Source organism: Micromys minutus (genome assembly GCF_963924665.1).
Source record: "Micromys minutus genome assembly, chromosome: 18".
In the NCBI taxonomy this organism is placed as follows: domain Eukaryota; kingdom Metazoa; phylum Chordata; class Mammalia; order Rodentia; family Muridae; genus Micromys; species Micromys minutus.
The window spans coordinates 52094079-52107232 of NC_137953.1; the positions used below are offsets into that span (position 1 = coordinate 52094079).

General features: G+C 38.4%; 1 protein-coding gene across 2 annotated transcripts in view; it reads right to left on the reverse strand.

The window, feature by feature from the left end:
* GRIA4 (glutamate ionotropic receptor AMPA type subunit 4) overlaps window positions 1-13154 on the reverse strand; it is a gene marked incomplete at both ends in the record, with an annotated part of 362750 nt that overhangs the window by 38798 nt on the left and 310798 nt on the right. For both annotated transcript variants that reach the window (XM_080931806.1, XM_080931807.1), the window contains 2 exons: window positions 5036-5234; window positions 7227-7597. In XM_080931806.1, coding sequence (XP_080787932.1) covers window positions 5036-5234; window positions 7227-7597 — 570 coding nt within the window. The remainder of the gene's footprint in view (window positions 1-5035; window positions 5235-7226; window positions 7598-13154) is intronic.

Sequence of the window (13154 nt, forward strand, 5' to 3'; positions counted from 1 at the left end):
CCTCAAGAGATCAGTTTATACCAAGGCAGCCCTTAAACATTTAAAGGAGAGAGGCTATGCACTGTCTTTTATGTACTGAGTACCCTCCAAAGAATATTCAAGTTCCAGGTGACACACACAGCCTGAGATTGAATCTAATACAACCAACAAGTAGGAAAAAATCACACAGGGCTTTAAAGACAAGTGGCTTTTGTTTTCACACTGCATTTTGGCATCACTCATTCTAACCCATGACTCTGGCTAAGAATCTTATGTATTTTTATGTTACTTCTTTATACCTTTATAACCCTTAGTATTTAATTTACTTACTAGTTTTTAGTTTTAAGTAAAATTTAGGTAGTTATAATTATTCTGTGTGAGTGCACATAAACAGGTGTATATGGTTGCGAATGTATGAATTTATGTGTGAGGTCAGATATCAACTTTGGGCATCTTTGCTCAGGTCCCATCCACCCTGTTCATTGAGTCATGGTCTTTTTTATTGGTTATTTTATGTATTTACAGGTCAAATGTTGTCCCCCTTTCTGGTCTCCCCTCCACAACTCCTCCATCCCATCTCCTTCTTCTTTGCCTCTAAGAGGGTGCTCCCCCACCTTCCTGCTCTCTCCCACCTCACCGCTCTAGCCTCCCCCTATGCTGGGGCATCCAGCCTCCACAGGACCAAGGACCTCTCCTCCCACTGATGCCAGATAAGGCCATCCTCTGCTACATAGGTAGCTGGAGCCATGGACCCATCCATGTATGTTCTTTGATTGGTGGCTTAGTTTCTGAGAGCTCTGAGGGGTCCAGTTCGTTGATAATGTTGTTCTTCCTATGGGGATGCAATCCCCTTCAGCTCCTTCAGTCCCTCCTTCAACTCTTCCATGGGGTCCCTGGGCTCAGTCTGATGGTTGGCTGTGAGTGTCTGCATCTGTCTTAGTCTGCTGCTGGCAGAGCTTCTCAGAATCTGGCAGGCTAGTTTGAGTGGCCAATGTGAAGGACTTGCTTGTCCTGTCTTTCCAGTGCTGGGATTACAAGCTTACAATACAATGCTCAACTTTTATGGCCTGCAGTTTACCAACTGAATTGTCTGTCTCCTTAGCTCCATTTTTAAAAATAAGAATACAAGAAAAGTGCTAATCACTTGGTACTTTTGCAGTTCCAGCTGAATACTACATCTAAAGAACATGGCAGTTAGCAAACACAAACAGGATATATGGGAAAAATTAGGATTAAAAGTGTTTAGGCTGTCAATATTTTTGAATGCCTACATTTTCTGTATGTGTGTTTATGATGTATGTGTGTGTAAACATGTTATTATGTATGCGGGAACATGTGCATGTGGAACTGTATGTGCATTTGTGTGTATGTGCATTTGTGTGTATGTGCATATGGAAGCCTGAGGTTGATATTGGGAACCATCCAGGATTACTCTACTTTATTTTATTGAGCCAGAGTATCTCAGTACAAACCAGAGTCTTGCTATCCAGTTTTCTCGGGGGATTCTCCTGTTCGTATCTTCCAAAAGGCTGAAGTTTCAGGTTCTGGAGATCTAACCACTAAGGACTTATTTAGCTTTGAAAATCCACTTCTAACTTTCCTTACAATTCAGTGAAAAAATGAATCCATACAGTGTTGGATTTATGAAGTTAGATTATGATGACTTTAGGAACTCATAAGCAGGGCTCTGAAGGACAGACTCAGCGGGAAGAGGTCAGAGGTCAGATGAAAGCACATTCATGGGCAAATGCTAGATCAGTCTTGCCACTGTGGCAAAGTTTAGAAACGCTGTTGACTCTGACTTGCCGAGATCACATGGAAAAAGCATGAGGCGTGTGGAAGGCAGAGAGCTAGAAACAACAGCCCTGCCAATGCTTATCTGGGGGTGACGAATACTTGTTAATGTATGAGGGCAAGTAAATGTTTATATGTTTAATGAGATGGGCTGAAATAAGGGATATCCGACAGACCCAGCAAGCCAATAAATGCAACAGTCATGGACATTCCAAGTCCCTAAATCTTCCTATGGTAGATTCTACTTAAAAATCAGGCATGGGAAGTAACTATGCCCAAGGTAATAAGTAAAGATCACATAAAAGTCATTTTTCAGATTGTCAGAGCTGCTTGTTTCATTGCTGTAGTTCAGCAATGCCTGAGAATATGATTTAGAGAATCAACGTATTAGTTAAAACAGTCCTTGGCGTCTTGATGATGCTATTCTCCTTCCTCACAATGAAGTATTTTATATACTTGCATTTAATAGAAAATGTATCTCATGCATTGTAATGGATGTTTAGTTGCTTTCTCTGTTAGTTGTGTGGGCAGCAGGGGCTGAGTCCTGGGGAGATCTTGCCTGTGTCTTGTTTGATAACATTTTAAGCCCTGAGCTGGTCGGCTACTTTACTTGTTCTTGCTGAAGTAGGCAGAAGATTCAAGTTGTGTTGGAGTGAAGTCTGTGTGTCTGGGTCAGATATATAATGGAAAGCATTTGAATAGCTCAGTGTCACGAGGGAAATGTAGAATGCTTTAGCAACAGCATCTTGCTTGTGCTCCACATGGTGTGCAAAACCCCAAGTGTAGCAAGCTTCCTAAGGGGGTGACATAAAGGCAGATGCACATGTAATGTTCCCCATACATGGCCTATGCTACTTTTGTAGCTGGTAATAGCGGTTCTTTCTGGTGGAGTGCTGTGTGTGGGTTGTCACTGGCTGAGGTGGCTAAGTGGAGGTGACAGATGGGCTATTACTGTGTGCCTACAAAGAAAGCACTTCTGACAAGTACAAAAATGCCTTTCACGTTCTGTTTTCCGGTCAGCTCATCATCCACACGGTTTATTTAAACTGGGTCACCATAAATAGATAAGGAGGGAGGCGAATAGAGTAGGAAATGGGTGTTTTGTTTGTTTGCTTGTTTGTTTTTAAAAGACAAAACCCTAATGTACACATTTCTGAACATGTTCTGCCTGGGAAAATTACTTTGTGGTCTTACTAGCTTTGAGAGCTTTCTGCAAAGAAATAAAATACCCACACTTAGGAGAACCCTCCTATTGTAAAGAGAAAGAGAGAAGCTTGATGGGGGGGGGGGATAGGGCTTATGCAGAAAGACTATGCAAGCAGTCCATGTTCCCTCATGTCTTAATAACGTAGCCTCTTATCTACTTCACCAGTTTTCAGATTTGATCAGGAAAATCAAAGCTTTGTAAAAGACTGAAGAGTCAGTCTTTGCATTGTGTTGGCTGTTAAAGAGCGTTATGGTGAGTCATGGATTGAAATTTGAAAGGTACCAACATGATATGTCTTTCCACCTTCATTAGTCAAGGTTGGATGATGATCCATCACATACTGTCATTGAGTGGGCATGATCCTTCACATACTGTCATTGAGTGGGCATGACCCATCACTTCTCAGCGAAAGCTGAGTGACTGTATTCTACTGTGGTGCAGATCAGTTCCCAGGCAAAAATCAGAAGAAAACTTACCTCTTCAGCAAGTTAAGAGAATGCTTGGCTGAATAACTTTATCTGTATAATATTGCCAATAAAGTTTGTCATGACAATTACTTAGCAATTCAGAAAAATTTGCAAATATTTTGAGAACATTTGAAATTTTAGGTAACATTGGAGCTAACAATGTACGAGATGCTAAGCACAACATTGTTTTCTTTGTTCTCAGCTTTGAGGGATCTGTTGTCCTAGATTTATGTAAATATTTGTAATACCATGTGATTAGAATGAAAATACAAAATAAAAATTCTCTTCTTAAAAGGTACCTCGGTAGATCTGGGTAAGTTTAAAGCTGGTACACAAAGTGTCACATTTGCTTGTGTTTCTTTTTAAGCTAGTGAGAAAATTACAGACTTATCTCTTAGATACTGTTTAAAAATATGAAAGTTAAGCTATAGATGCTCTCAAAAAAGCTTAGGAAATAGTGAGACACCACTTACCTTCCAAATAATTTACTACTTCTTGTCTTCAAACACTTTATATTAAATATAAAATATATTCATCACCAATTGCCTCAGTACCGATTAAAATGTCATTTTGACTACCTTTTAATATTTTGTCCCAAATTCAAAAAATGAGCTGGAAATACTTATGTGTATACATTGCTAAGCAAGCAATATAGACCTAAGAAGAACCAAACTAGCAGGGGAGTTGCAGCAAAGAAGGGAGTATTTGGAGATAGGAGAGGACAAACAGGAAGGGACATGAAAGGACATGGGGAGGACAGTAGGGGAGAGAGATGGATGGATGGATAAAGTATAATGTATATGAACAAAAACCAATCAAACAGATAAAACTCAATCTCAAGAGAGTTAAAAACACCTTAACTCCAAAATGGAGCAACTAAAAATGTAAAACCCAACAGACAGAGAAGCAAATCCATTGCTTCAGTGATAGCTGATGGGACCTCATCCTCACATGTGACACTGTAGTGTTACTTTGAAACATCTTACTGAAAAACAGAAGTCACCAAATCTAAATTTCGTACAACTTTACAAGGTCCCCAGAGCCATCTTTTCGAGTTTCTCAAACTACTGTTAAGGAGGTTGTTTTCTTGTCAATAGAATTTTGTAAGAAAGCAAGCCTGATGCTTTGAAACAAACAAGCAAAAAAACCCAAGAGCTACAGAATAGATCACAGACTAATTCAGTTTAGAAAACACTAAAACACTATAGTCAAATTTAGCAAATTAAATGCAGTCTTTAAAACAAATGTTTCCTTTCTTTTTGATATTCTTGGCCTCAAAATATCAGTTGCCTGAAGTAATATGACCAGAGAATGGGTAACACAGGAGTGTTAGGAAAATCATATTTTATATAATGTAACCTTAGTTATTTTTTTACTGTTATTTCTTAGAGAGGCTTTCTCTTGTTGTGAATCAGTTTTGGCGAGTTAAAATTATGAGTATTAAAAACCCAGGAAGACATACTAAGTAGGAAACTCGGCTGTTGCCAAGGTGTCTTCTAATCTATACTAGTTTAGGTCCTCTGTCACCATCACAACATTGTCTGAAACTCATAATTACGAAGGTGCCATTATTTTTCCTGTGACTTACTCTGAAGAATTCTTTTGTGGATCCTGAATCAAGTGTTCCGTAGGCAATTTCTGTTTGTTTGGCCAGGTCTTCTGCACTCTCTATGGGGGAGACCATTCTCTCCACTGTCAGGAAGGCAGCCAGATTCGCAGTGTAGGAGGAGATGATGATGAGTGTGAAGAACCACCAGACGCCTCCAACAATCCGACCTGACAGGGATCTAAGTATGGAGAAGATCACACAGTTTTCCCCTTTCAAACCCAAAGAGAAGAGAGAATTGTCACCAATTCTTGGTCATAGTTAAAAGTTACAATCTCAATATTGTGCTATTTACTGCTAGTCTGTTTAATAATGATACCCTTTACATTATAACTAAAATGTGTCACCGAAGATGTGGCAAATTAAATTTATTATTTTATTGACAGAAATGTGGAATTTTTCCTCTCTGGCAGATAGCAAAGGGAATGTTGTCCTCAGTGCCCAGAGACTGAGGGAAAGCCCATCTGAGTTCTACTGGATGTCACGTAGGCCGGGATACATCAGGTTGGAAGATTGCATCTCAGGTGACTTACCTTTTAGTTGAGCAGTTGTCCTAAAAGTATTTATGTTCACATAGCAATGTCTACTGAGGATGTGCACATGAGTTGTAACTCACATAAAGAATGTTAAAATGAAATAAACTTTAAAAATGCTGGAAAGAATGTAAACACAGAAAATATCCAATAAAATTGAAAAGAAATGCAGGAAAGAATGATCATAATGACTATTACTCCTTCTTACCACCAAGACATGGGCTCTCTCCTTATGTGCTTCAGGCTAGCCTGAAACTATATACCAAAGTTTTCTTATACTTGGGTCAATTGTCCTGCCTCAGCCCCTGAGTGCTGTTGATATTCTAGGTAGACAAATCACTATGCATGCCAAATAGTTTTATATTTTGAAATTACATTTTTTATTTGTGTGGGCATGAACCTCATGTGCACTATGTTATACATAAGAGGTCAGAGGACAACTTGAAGAAGTTAGGTATTTTCATCTAGCAGGTGGCTTCTAGCTATTGAACTCAAATCCTTGGGTTGGGTGATAAAAACCTTTATTCTCTGAGAAAAATCCATAGTCCTAAGCAGTTTTTGTTTTTCATGAAAAGTCACCTGGAATTTTCTATGGTGCTTCTATGCCCCAACCTTCTTTGCTAATTTCAATCAGCTATTTTGTGATTTGAAACTTGACATATGGCATATTTTAACTTAATATTAGCTTAATCTTCATTTCAAAAAACTTGGTCTTCCCTGATTCTTCCTTCTTGTCTTCGAGTTCTATGTTACTGAAAATTTAAGCAGGTTTTAGCCACTTATGGGGGGGGTCTCTTAAATTTCTGATGCATTGGATCCAAAAGGTCTTCTTTTCTGAACATAGCTATGTTTACACACATACACACACACATGTCTAAATATATATTTATATTTATCTATCTCCCCACTCTCTATACATACATACATACATATATATGTTCAAATATATAAAGTCCAATATTTTGCTTCTTGTACTTTTAGTTGCTCTGAGGAAGAAATGAAGCATTTTTTATGTAAAGATCTAGAATTTTGGTGATGCAGTAACTGTGTGGCACCAAAGAAAGGGAATTACAAGTACAATTCCTCATGCAGAAACAGAGATATTAAATTAGCATACATGCCAATTTACATGGTCAGATACATACAATTTACATGGTCAGATCTTCCCCTTATGCTCAGCTTCTGTATGTTTTTATGAAAAAGCATACACATCTATTACAAACCACACCTGTTCATGCTTTTAGAAAACCCACAGCAAAGATTTTTCTCAAGTTTCTTGAGTTAAACTCAACACTAATTTTGATGATGGATCATAATAATGGACAAAGCAATAATTTTTGGAGAGGAGATACCACGAAAGTGAGTGTTATTCTGCAGTTTTGGTAGCACTGGTCAAGCCATTGGATGAAATCATATAACAAAATAATTCTGGAAAGTAGCAGTGGATTGATTGCACAATGCCTTTTGTGTTGAGAAAGTTACTTTCTTTATTTGCATCCATCTTTTTGTTGTAGCTTAGGAGAAGTTACTTAGAATGATATAGAAATTAAAACTTTCCCTACACTCCAGGAAAAAAAGACAGAGAAAGATTGTGGAGAACAATCAGAATTTCTGAGACCTAGTGGAGTTTTGCTACTAACCTGGGTGAGATGTCACATCCTTGTTGCATAAAGGCACCCAGGGAAAACCAGAGGCTGTTAAAGATGCCAAACTCATTGGGAGGCTGGTCACTGGGTCCTTCCTTTCCATCCTCAGGCTCTTCTGTGTGCCACTCATATGGGCTAAACCTACTGACTAGGAACAAGACCACACTGACACCGATGTAGGCAAACACTATGCACATCCAGATCTCATAGGCCAGAGGGTCCAAGAAGGAAAATACTCCTGGTTTAGACTTTTGAGGCTTTTTGATCATGATAGAGATGCCTAAACTCATAAAAGGCTTAGAAAAATCGATGACTTCCTCTCGAACCAATGTGATTGTCAGAGGTGCAATAGCAATCTCTGCTTTCTATAAGAGAAAAGACACGTGGAAATACACAAGTTAGCAGACTTCATGATACAGTTAGCAGTAGAGTTATCAGCAAAGTTTACCAGTCATGTAGTATTATTTTGCTTTAATCATTGGGAGTGCCAACAGTGATTAATCACAATTATAAGGTAATAAAAACATTTAGTAGTTTAGTTTCATGAGATATTACTTAGATAGCATAGGACTTTTTTAATTTACTAGGGTTTTGTTTGTTTGTTGTTATTGTTGTTGTTTTGTTTTGTTTTTGAGCCAGACAGATTCACTTTGTAGTTTAGGCTAGTCTTGAATTCATGATCCTCATCTTATCCAGTTCATGGGTACTGCCTGATTATCAGTGCTCACCTAATCAAATAACCCCTGTTCTTTTGACAGCAACTCAGTTCACACAAAACTGAACATTGGCATAATTGGCATTTTTTTGTGGTATACATATGTTGATTTTCTTTTTTCAATATTCTTTTAAAACATAATTTTAGAATACAATAGCTTTAATTCCTAGGTATCAAGATCACAAGTCACCTTCTTCAGACTTTGGTGACCCTAAGATTTTTTTGTTTTTTGTTTTTTTCAGAAGCTCTAAAATATGGCTGTTTTTTGTTGCCTCTTTACCTTAATGTATGACTATAATTATGTACTAAATTCTTAACAGGACTTTGGTGAGCATGTGCTGATATACTCTTTATCTGATGATCATCTATTTTGAGTGGTCCATTCCCTGCTCTCTGTTGAAAGAACTGAGACAGTGAAGTTTTAACATTGTAGCAACTCTTAGACACAAGTCTGCCAACATCTACAGCAGAATTATACACACTGTCCCATAAAGAACTAATTCATGTTCTGAATGATAAATAATAATAAAGTTTTATTGAATTTAAAAGAAAAATAGTTCTCATCAAAATAGAATCAGGCACACTGTGATTTAAACACATAATTTTTCTGAGAGGCTACCATTTCAAATGATTTATTTATTTTGATGTATGTGTGCGCGCACACACGAGCAGGTTCCCACAGAAACCAGAAGGACTGTCTGGTCCTCTGGAGCTGGAGTTCCAGGTGGCTCTGAGCTGCCCGACAGTGGTGCTGGGAACTCACCTTTGGTATTTTACTTTTACAACGGCATCAAGTGCTTTTAAGTACTGACACTTCTTACTTTTAGTTTTTATTTTTATCTATAGACAATCTTTCTTAAATTCACTGATATATAGCTTCAGGCTCTTGGTTGGGTATAATGATGCCAGCTCAATACCAAGAGTGATGATGTGTGTAAACTTTGTGTTCTTTTATTTTAAAAGATTTATTTTACAGACACACAGAAACACACACACACTGTCACACACACACACCAGTGTAACTTTCTTCAGACACACCAGAAGAAGGCATCAGATCTCATTACAGATGGTTGTGAGTCACCATCTTAACCACTCTTAACCATTTAACTACTTTTAACTACTGAGCCATCTCTCTCCAGCCTGTGGACCTTCTGTTCTAATGCTCAGAAGGTTATGTGTGCTTGTCTCATTACCATTCATTGGTACATAGAATAGTGTGTGAGATGCTTCTTTTGGAAGCTGTATAAGACTTTTATTCTTAGGGACCATTGGAATGAGAGCAAGGAAGTACTCCTTCACTTGATCACTTATGCCACAGGCAATTCAGGTGTTCAGTGAACCACAAATGTCCTTCACTTCTTTTGATCAAACATGTGCATGTGCGCGCCCCCACAAACTCATAGAGAGAGACTAAGAAGAGAGAAAAGGATTGAAGGCAGGTCCCTGTGTGGTGTATATCAGATCTTTATGTAAGCAAGGCAAGGCTATCAGTGCTTAACAATTACAGTCATCATTTGCAAACAGCAAACAAAAGATGATGAGCCCATTGCTTGTCATTTTACTAACACATTTTGTTTCTTAAAAAATGACCATTTTTTGCTTCAAACCCTGCAAACTGGGCATTTGTTCACATGTTAAAAATAAAAAAGAGAGAAAAGTCTATGCTCGAGAATCAAGTGTAGACTTTATATAATCTATAGTAAAAAGTAGCCTGTGGAACCATCTAAAAAACATGAAGACAATTCCTTTGAAGACCAGGTATACAAATCAACTGACAGAGATTGCTTTCCTCAAATACTTGTAGATCTGCTAAAAAACAAAACAAAAGAAACAAACAAACAAACAAACAAAAACCACTGTATTTTCACTAAGGACCTCCATGGCACTTCCTTGCTCTCTAAGAATAACTTCAGGACATGTGTGTTGCTGATCATATATATGCTGCCGGTCCTGGTGGTGGTAGTTTTGTGTGTGTGTATTATGATCTCTTTCAGGACTTTTTGTAAATTAAACAATTTCTACCAAATAAAATATGGTAGAAATGATATAGAAAGAATAAGAGTTCTGGAAGAGAGATATGTAAGAAATATTTTAGAAAATTTACAGGTAGTGTGGTGGTTTGAATATGTTTGACCTAGAGAGTGTCATGATTTGGAGGTGTGTCACTGTGGGGATGGCCTTTAAGACCCTCATCTGGAAGCCAGTCTTCTCCTGTTTGTCTTCAGAAAAAGATGCTGAACTTTTATCTTTGCTGTGTCATGTCTGCTTGGGTTCTGTGATGCTCCTGCCTTGATGATAATGAACTGAACCAGCCCCAATTAAAATTTGACCTTATAAAAGTTGTCTTGGTTATGATGTCTGTTCACAGCAGTGAGACTGTAAGATTGAATTTGGTACCAGGAGTGGGATATTGCTGTGATAGGCCTGACCATGCTTTTGTTCAGAAGAAGATGGATTTAGGGACTTTAGATTTTCCATGCAGTAAAATGCTGTAAGTGAGGCATAATGGGTCATTCTAGTAGGAATATAAAAGACTTTGTGGCTGAAGGTGATCTGAACTGTGCAGACCTGGCTCAAGAGCTTTCAGTAGAGAGGAATTTCAGTATATAGTGTAGAGAATGCTATAATAGTGTTATGAAGAATGTAGCTGCTTTTTGTCATTGTCTGAAGAGTCTATTTGAGGCTAAGGTGAAGAGATTTAGATTAATTGCTATGAGAAAAGAAGTCCCCAAAGTGCTTAATATAAGTTTTGTTGTATGGTTATTAAAGTTCACTCTTATGAAGAGCATTTTAATGAAAAGGAACAAGCTTAGAAAAGAAAAATATAGAATATGATTCAAGTAATAAAGGGGGACCAGGAAGTGAAATGGAGCTGAATCCTGTTTTCAGGGATATTAAATTAATTAAGGGATTTGTAACCTTGGAGCAAGATCCCACCCAGCAAAGCTTATGCCCAGGCATGGTGGTACACACCTAAAATCCAAGGAAACAAAGCCAAGAAGAGGTCTGAGTTCAAGGACATCCAGTGACAGAGCAAGTTCTAAGTGAAGAAATCATAAGAACAGGAGTAGTGGTAGACACATTTAATCCCAGCATTCAGGAGACAAAACCATGAAGACCTCTGAGTTCAAGGTTAATCTACAGACCAAGTTCCAGAACAGCCAATCTTAGGCAATGGTGGAGTTGGAAAACAGAAAGCTGGTAATAGAATAAGTGGGGCCATTTTCTAGCCCAAGCAAGCAGTTGAACTCAGCAGCTTTGGCCAAGTGGCTGTGTCTTTAGAGTCAAGAATAGAAGAGATTACTGAGACAATTGATGCTGGTTAACTGGAGGTTAGAAATTAGTGGTGATTCAGAAAAGACCAGCATCACTGACGTGAAATTTTCTGTGAAGTGTTTTGTGATATGACAAAGAAGCTGTGTTCCAGAGATAGCCAAGATTGTACCTCATGCTACAGCTGGACATGGTAATGTGCAAGACTTTCTCAGGTGGTACTGGTTTTGTAGGTATGAAGGGATCATGGAGAGCAGCTGAGGCTTGGCATTGTGAAAAGCTAGTAAAGGCCATTGGTGAAGATGCAGCCTCAGTTGCAGTTAATGTCCCAGGACTGGAGGGGATATACAAAAAAGTTGAGGTTTGGCACTGTGAATAGAGCATATGGGAGGCTATCGGTGAAATGAAGTTGCAGAAAAAGACCCCACCATATTGGAGATGTAAGTACCATGGTAAGACCACTAAGAACAGCAGCAGCAGTGGAGTAGAGCTAAACAGAGCCTAGAGTGCTACAGAGGGCAGAGCTGGAGAAGTAGTGCACGCCCTTTGGAGAAGCCCAGGAGATCTTGTATGGATCCCAGATACTGGAGTAAGAAGCTGTGACGTTGAAGCTAACTTGGAGACTCCAAGATATTAATGATGCAGGAGCTGAGAGATACCTGCCTAGGAAAGCTACTAACAGAGAATGGAAACAGCCCAGAAGAGAGAAGTTTGTTGTGGTCAGCAAAGATGAAAAAAAAGTTGGAGATCTGAAGAGTGCTTTGATAATAGACTTGGAAATGTAGAGTTTGGAGTTTTCCCAGCTGATTTTTTATTTTGCTTTGGAGATACAGTTAGGTGATTGGATAAGTCTCAAAAAAGACTTTGAACTTTGGGACTTTAAATGTTGTTGAGACTGCTATGGACTATAGGGACTTCTGAAGTTGGACTACATGTAATTTGCATTATGCTATGTTTGGGTATGAACCATAGACTTATATGTTTTTTTTTAAAGCCTATAGATGCCAGGGATGTGGTGGTTTGAATAAGTTTGGCTCAGGGTGTGGCTATTTGGAGACGTGGTCTTGTTGGAATAGGTATGTCACTGAGAGTGTGGGCTTAAGACCCTTGTCCTAGCTGTCTGGAAGATAGTCTTCTGTTTTCCTTCAGAGCAAGATATTGAATTCTCAGGTCCTCCTATGCCATGCCTACCTGGGTGCTGTGATGCTCCTCCTTCATGGTAATTTACTGAACTTATGAACCTATAAGCTAGCCACAATTAAATGTTTTCCTTTCCAGAGTTGTCTTGGTCATGGTGTGTGTTCCCAGTAGTGAGACTATAAGACAGAAGGTCCAACCATTCAAATCTGAAAGTTTAAATCTTCTGAGCTCATATATTTTGGGTAAAGAAATTCAGCTTGTGTTTCTAATAATTTGGGTCATGCCCCTTTTAGAAATACACTTATGGTCATAGAAATTGAAGTATTAAGAAGAGAGTGATAGGCACGCTTTTTTTTTTTTCAGAATGTAAAATCTATCCCAACATTGCAATAAACCCCTTGTTAAAACATTTTTTGCTTATTATTTTTTTAAAAATTTAAAACAAATTAAACATTTACATTCATTTTACATCCATCTGTGGTCAGTGAGTGCTTCTTCCCCATAGGCATTAAACTGGTTTCTTTACATTATGAATCATTTTTCTGTGTCTGCTAAAGTCTTAGCAACTGTACTGTACTCTGTGGAAATGTTTCTCCCGTTATGGTTTGAAAATTGAAATGTCATCAAATCTCTTCCCCCAGAGCTCAGTACACCCTGTGGAGGAGTAGATCCAAAGAGTATAAGAGCCAGCCTGCTCACTGTTATTTAGTTTCAGTTTGGGATGGTTTTTGTTTGTTTGTTTTTTAAAGGAGACCATTTTATTTTGTTTTCTTTCTTTTGGGCAGTTTGTTGTA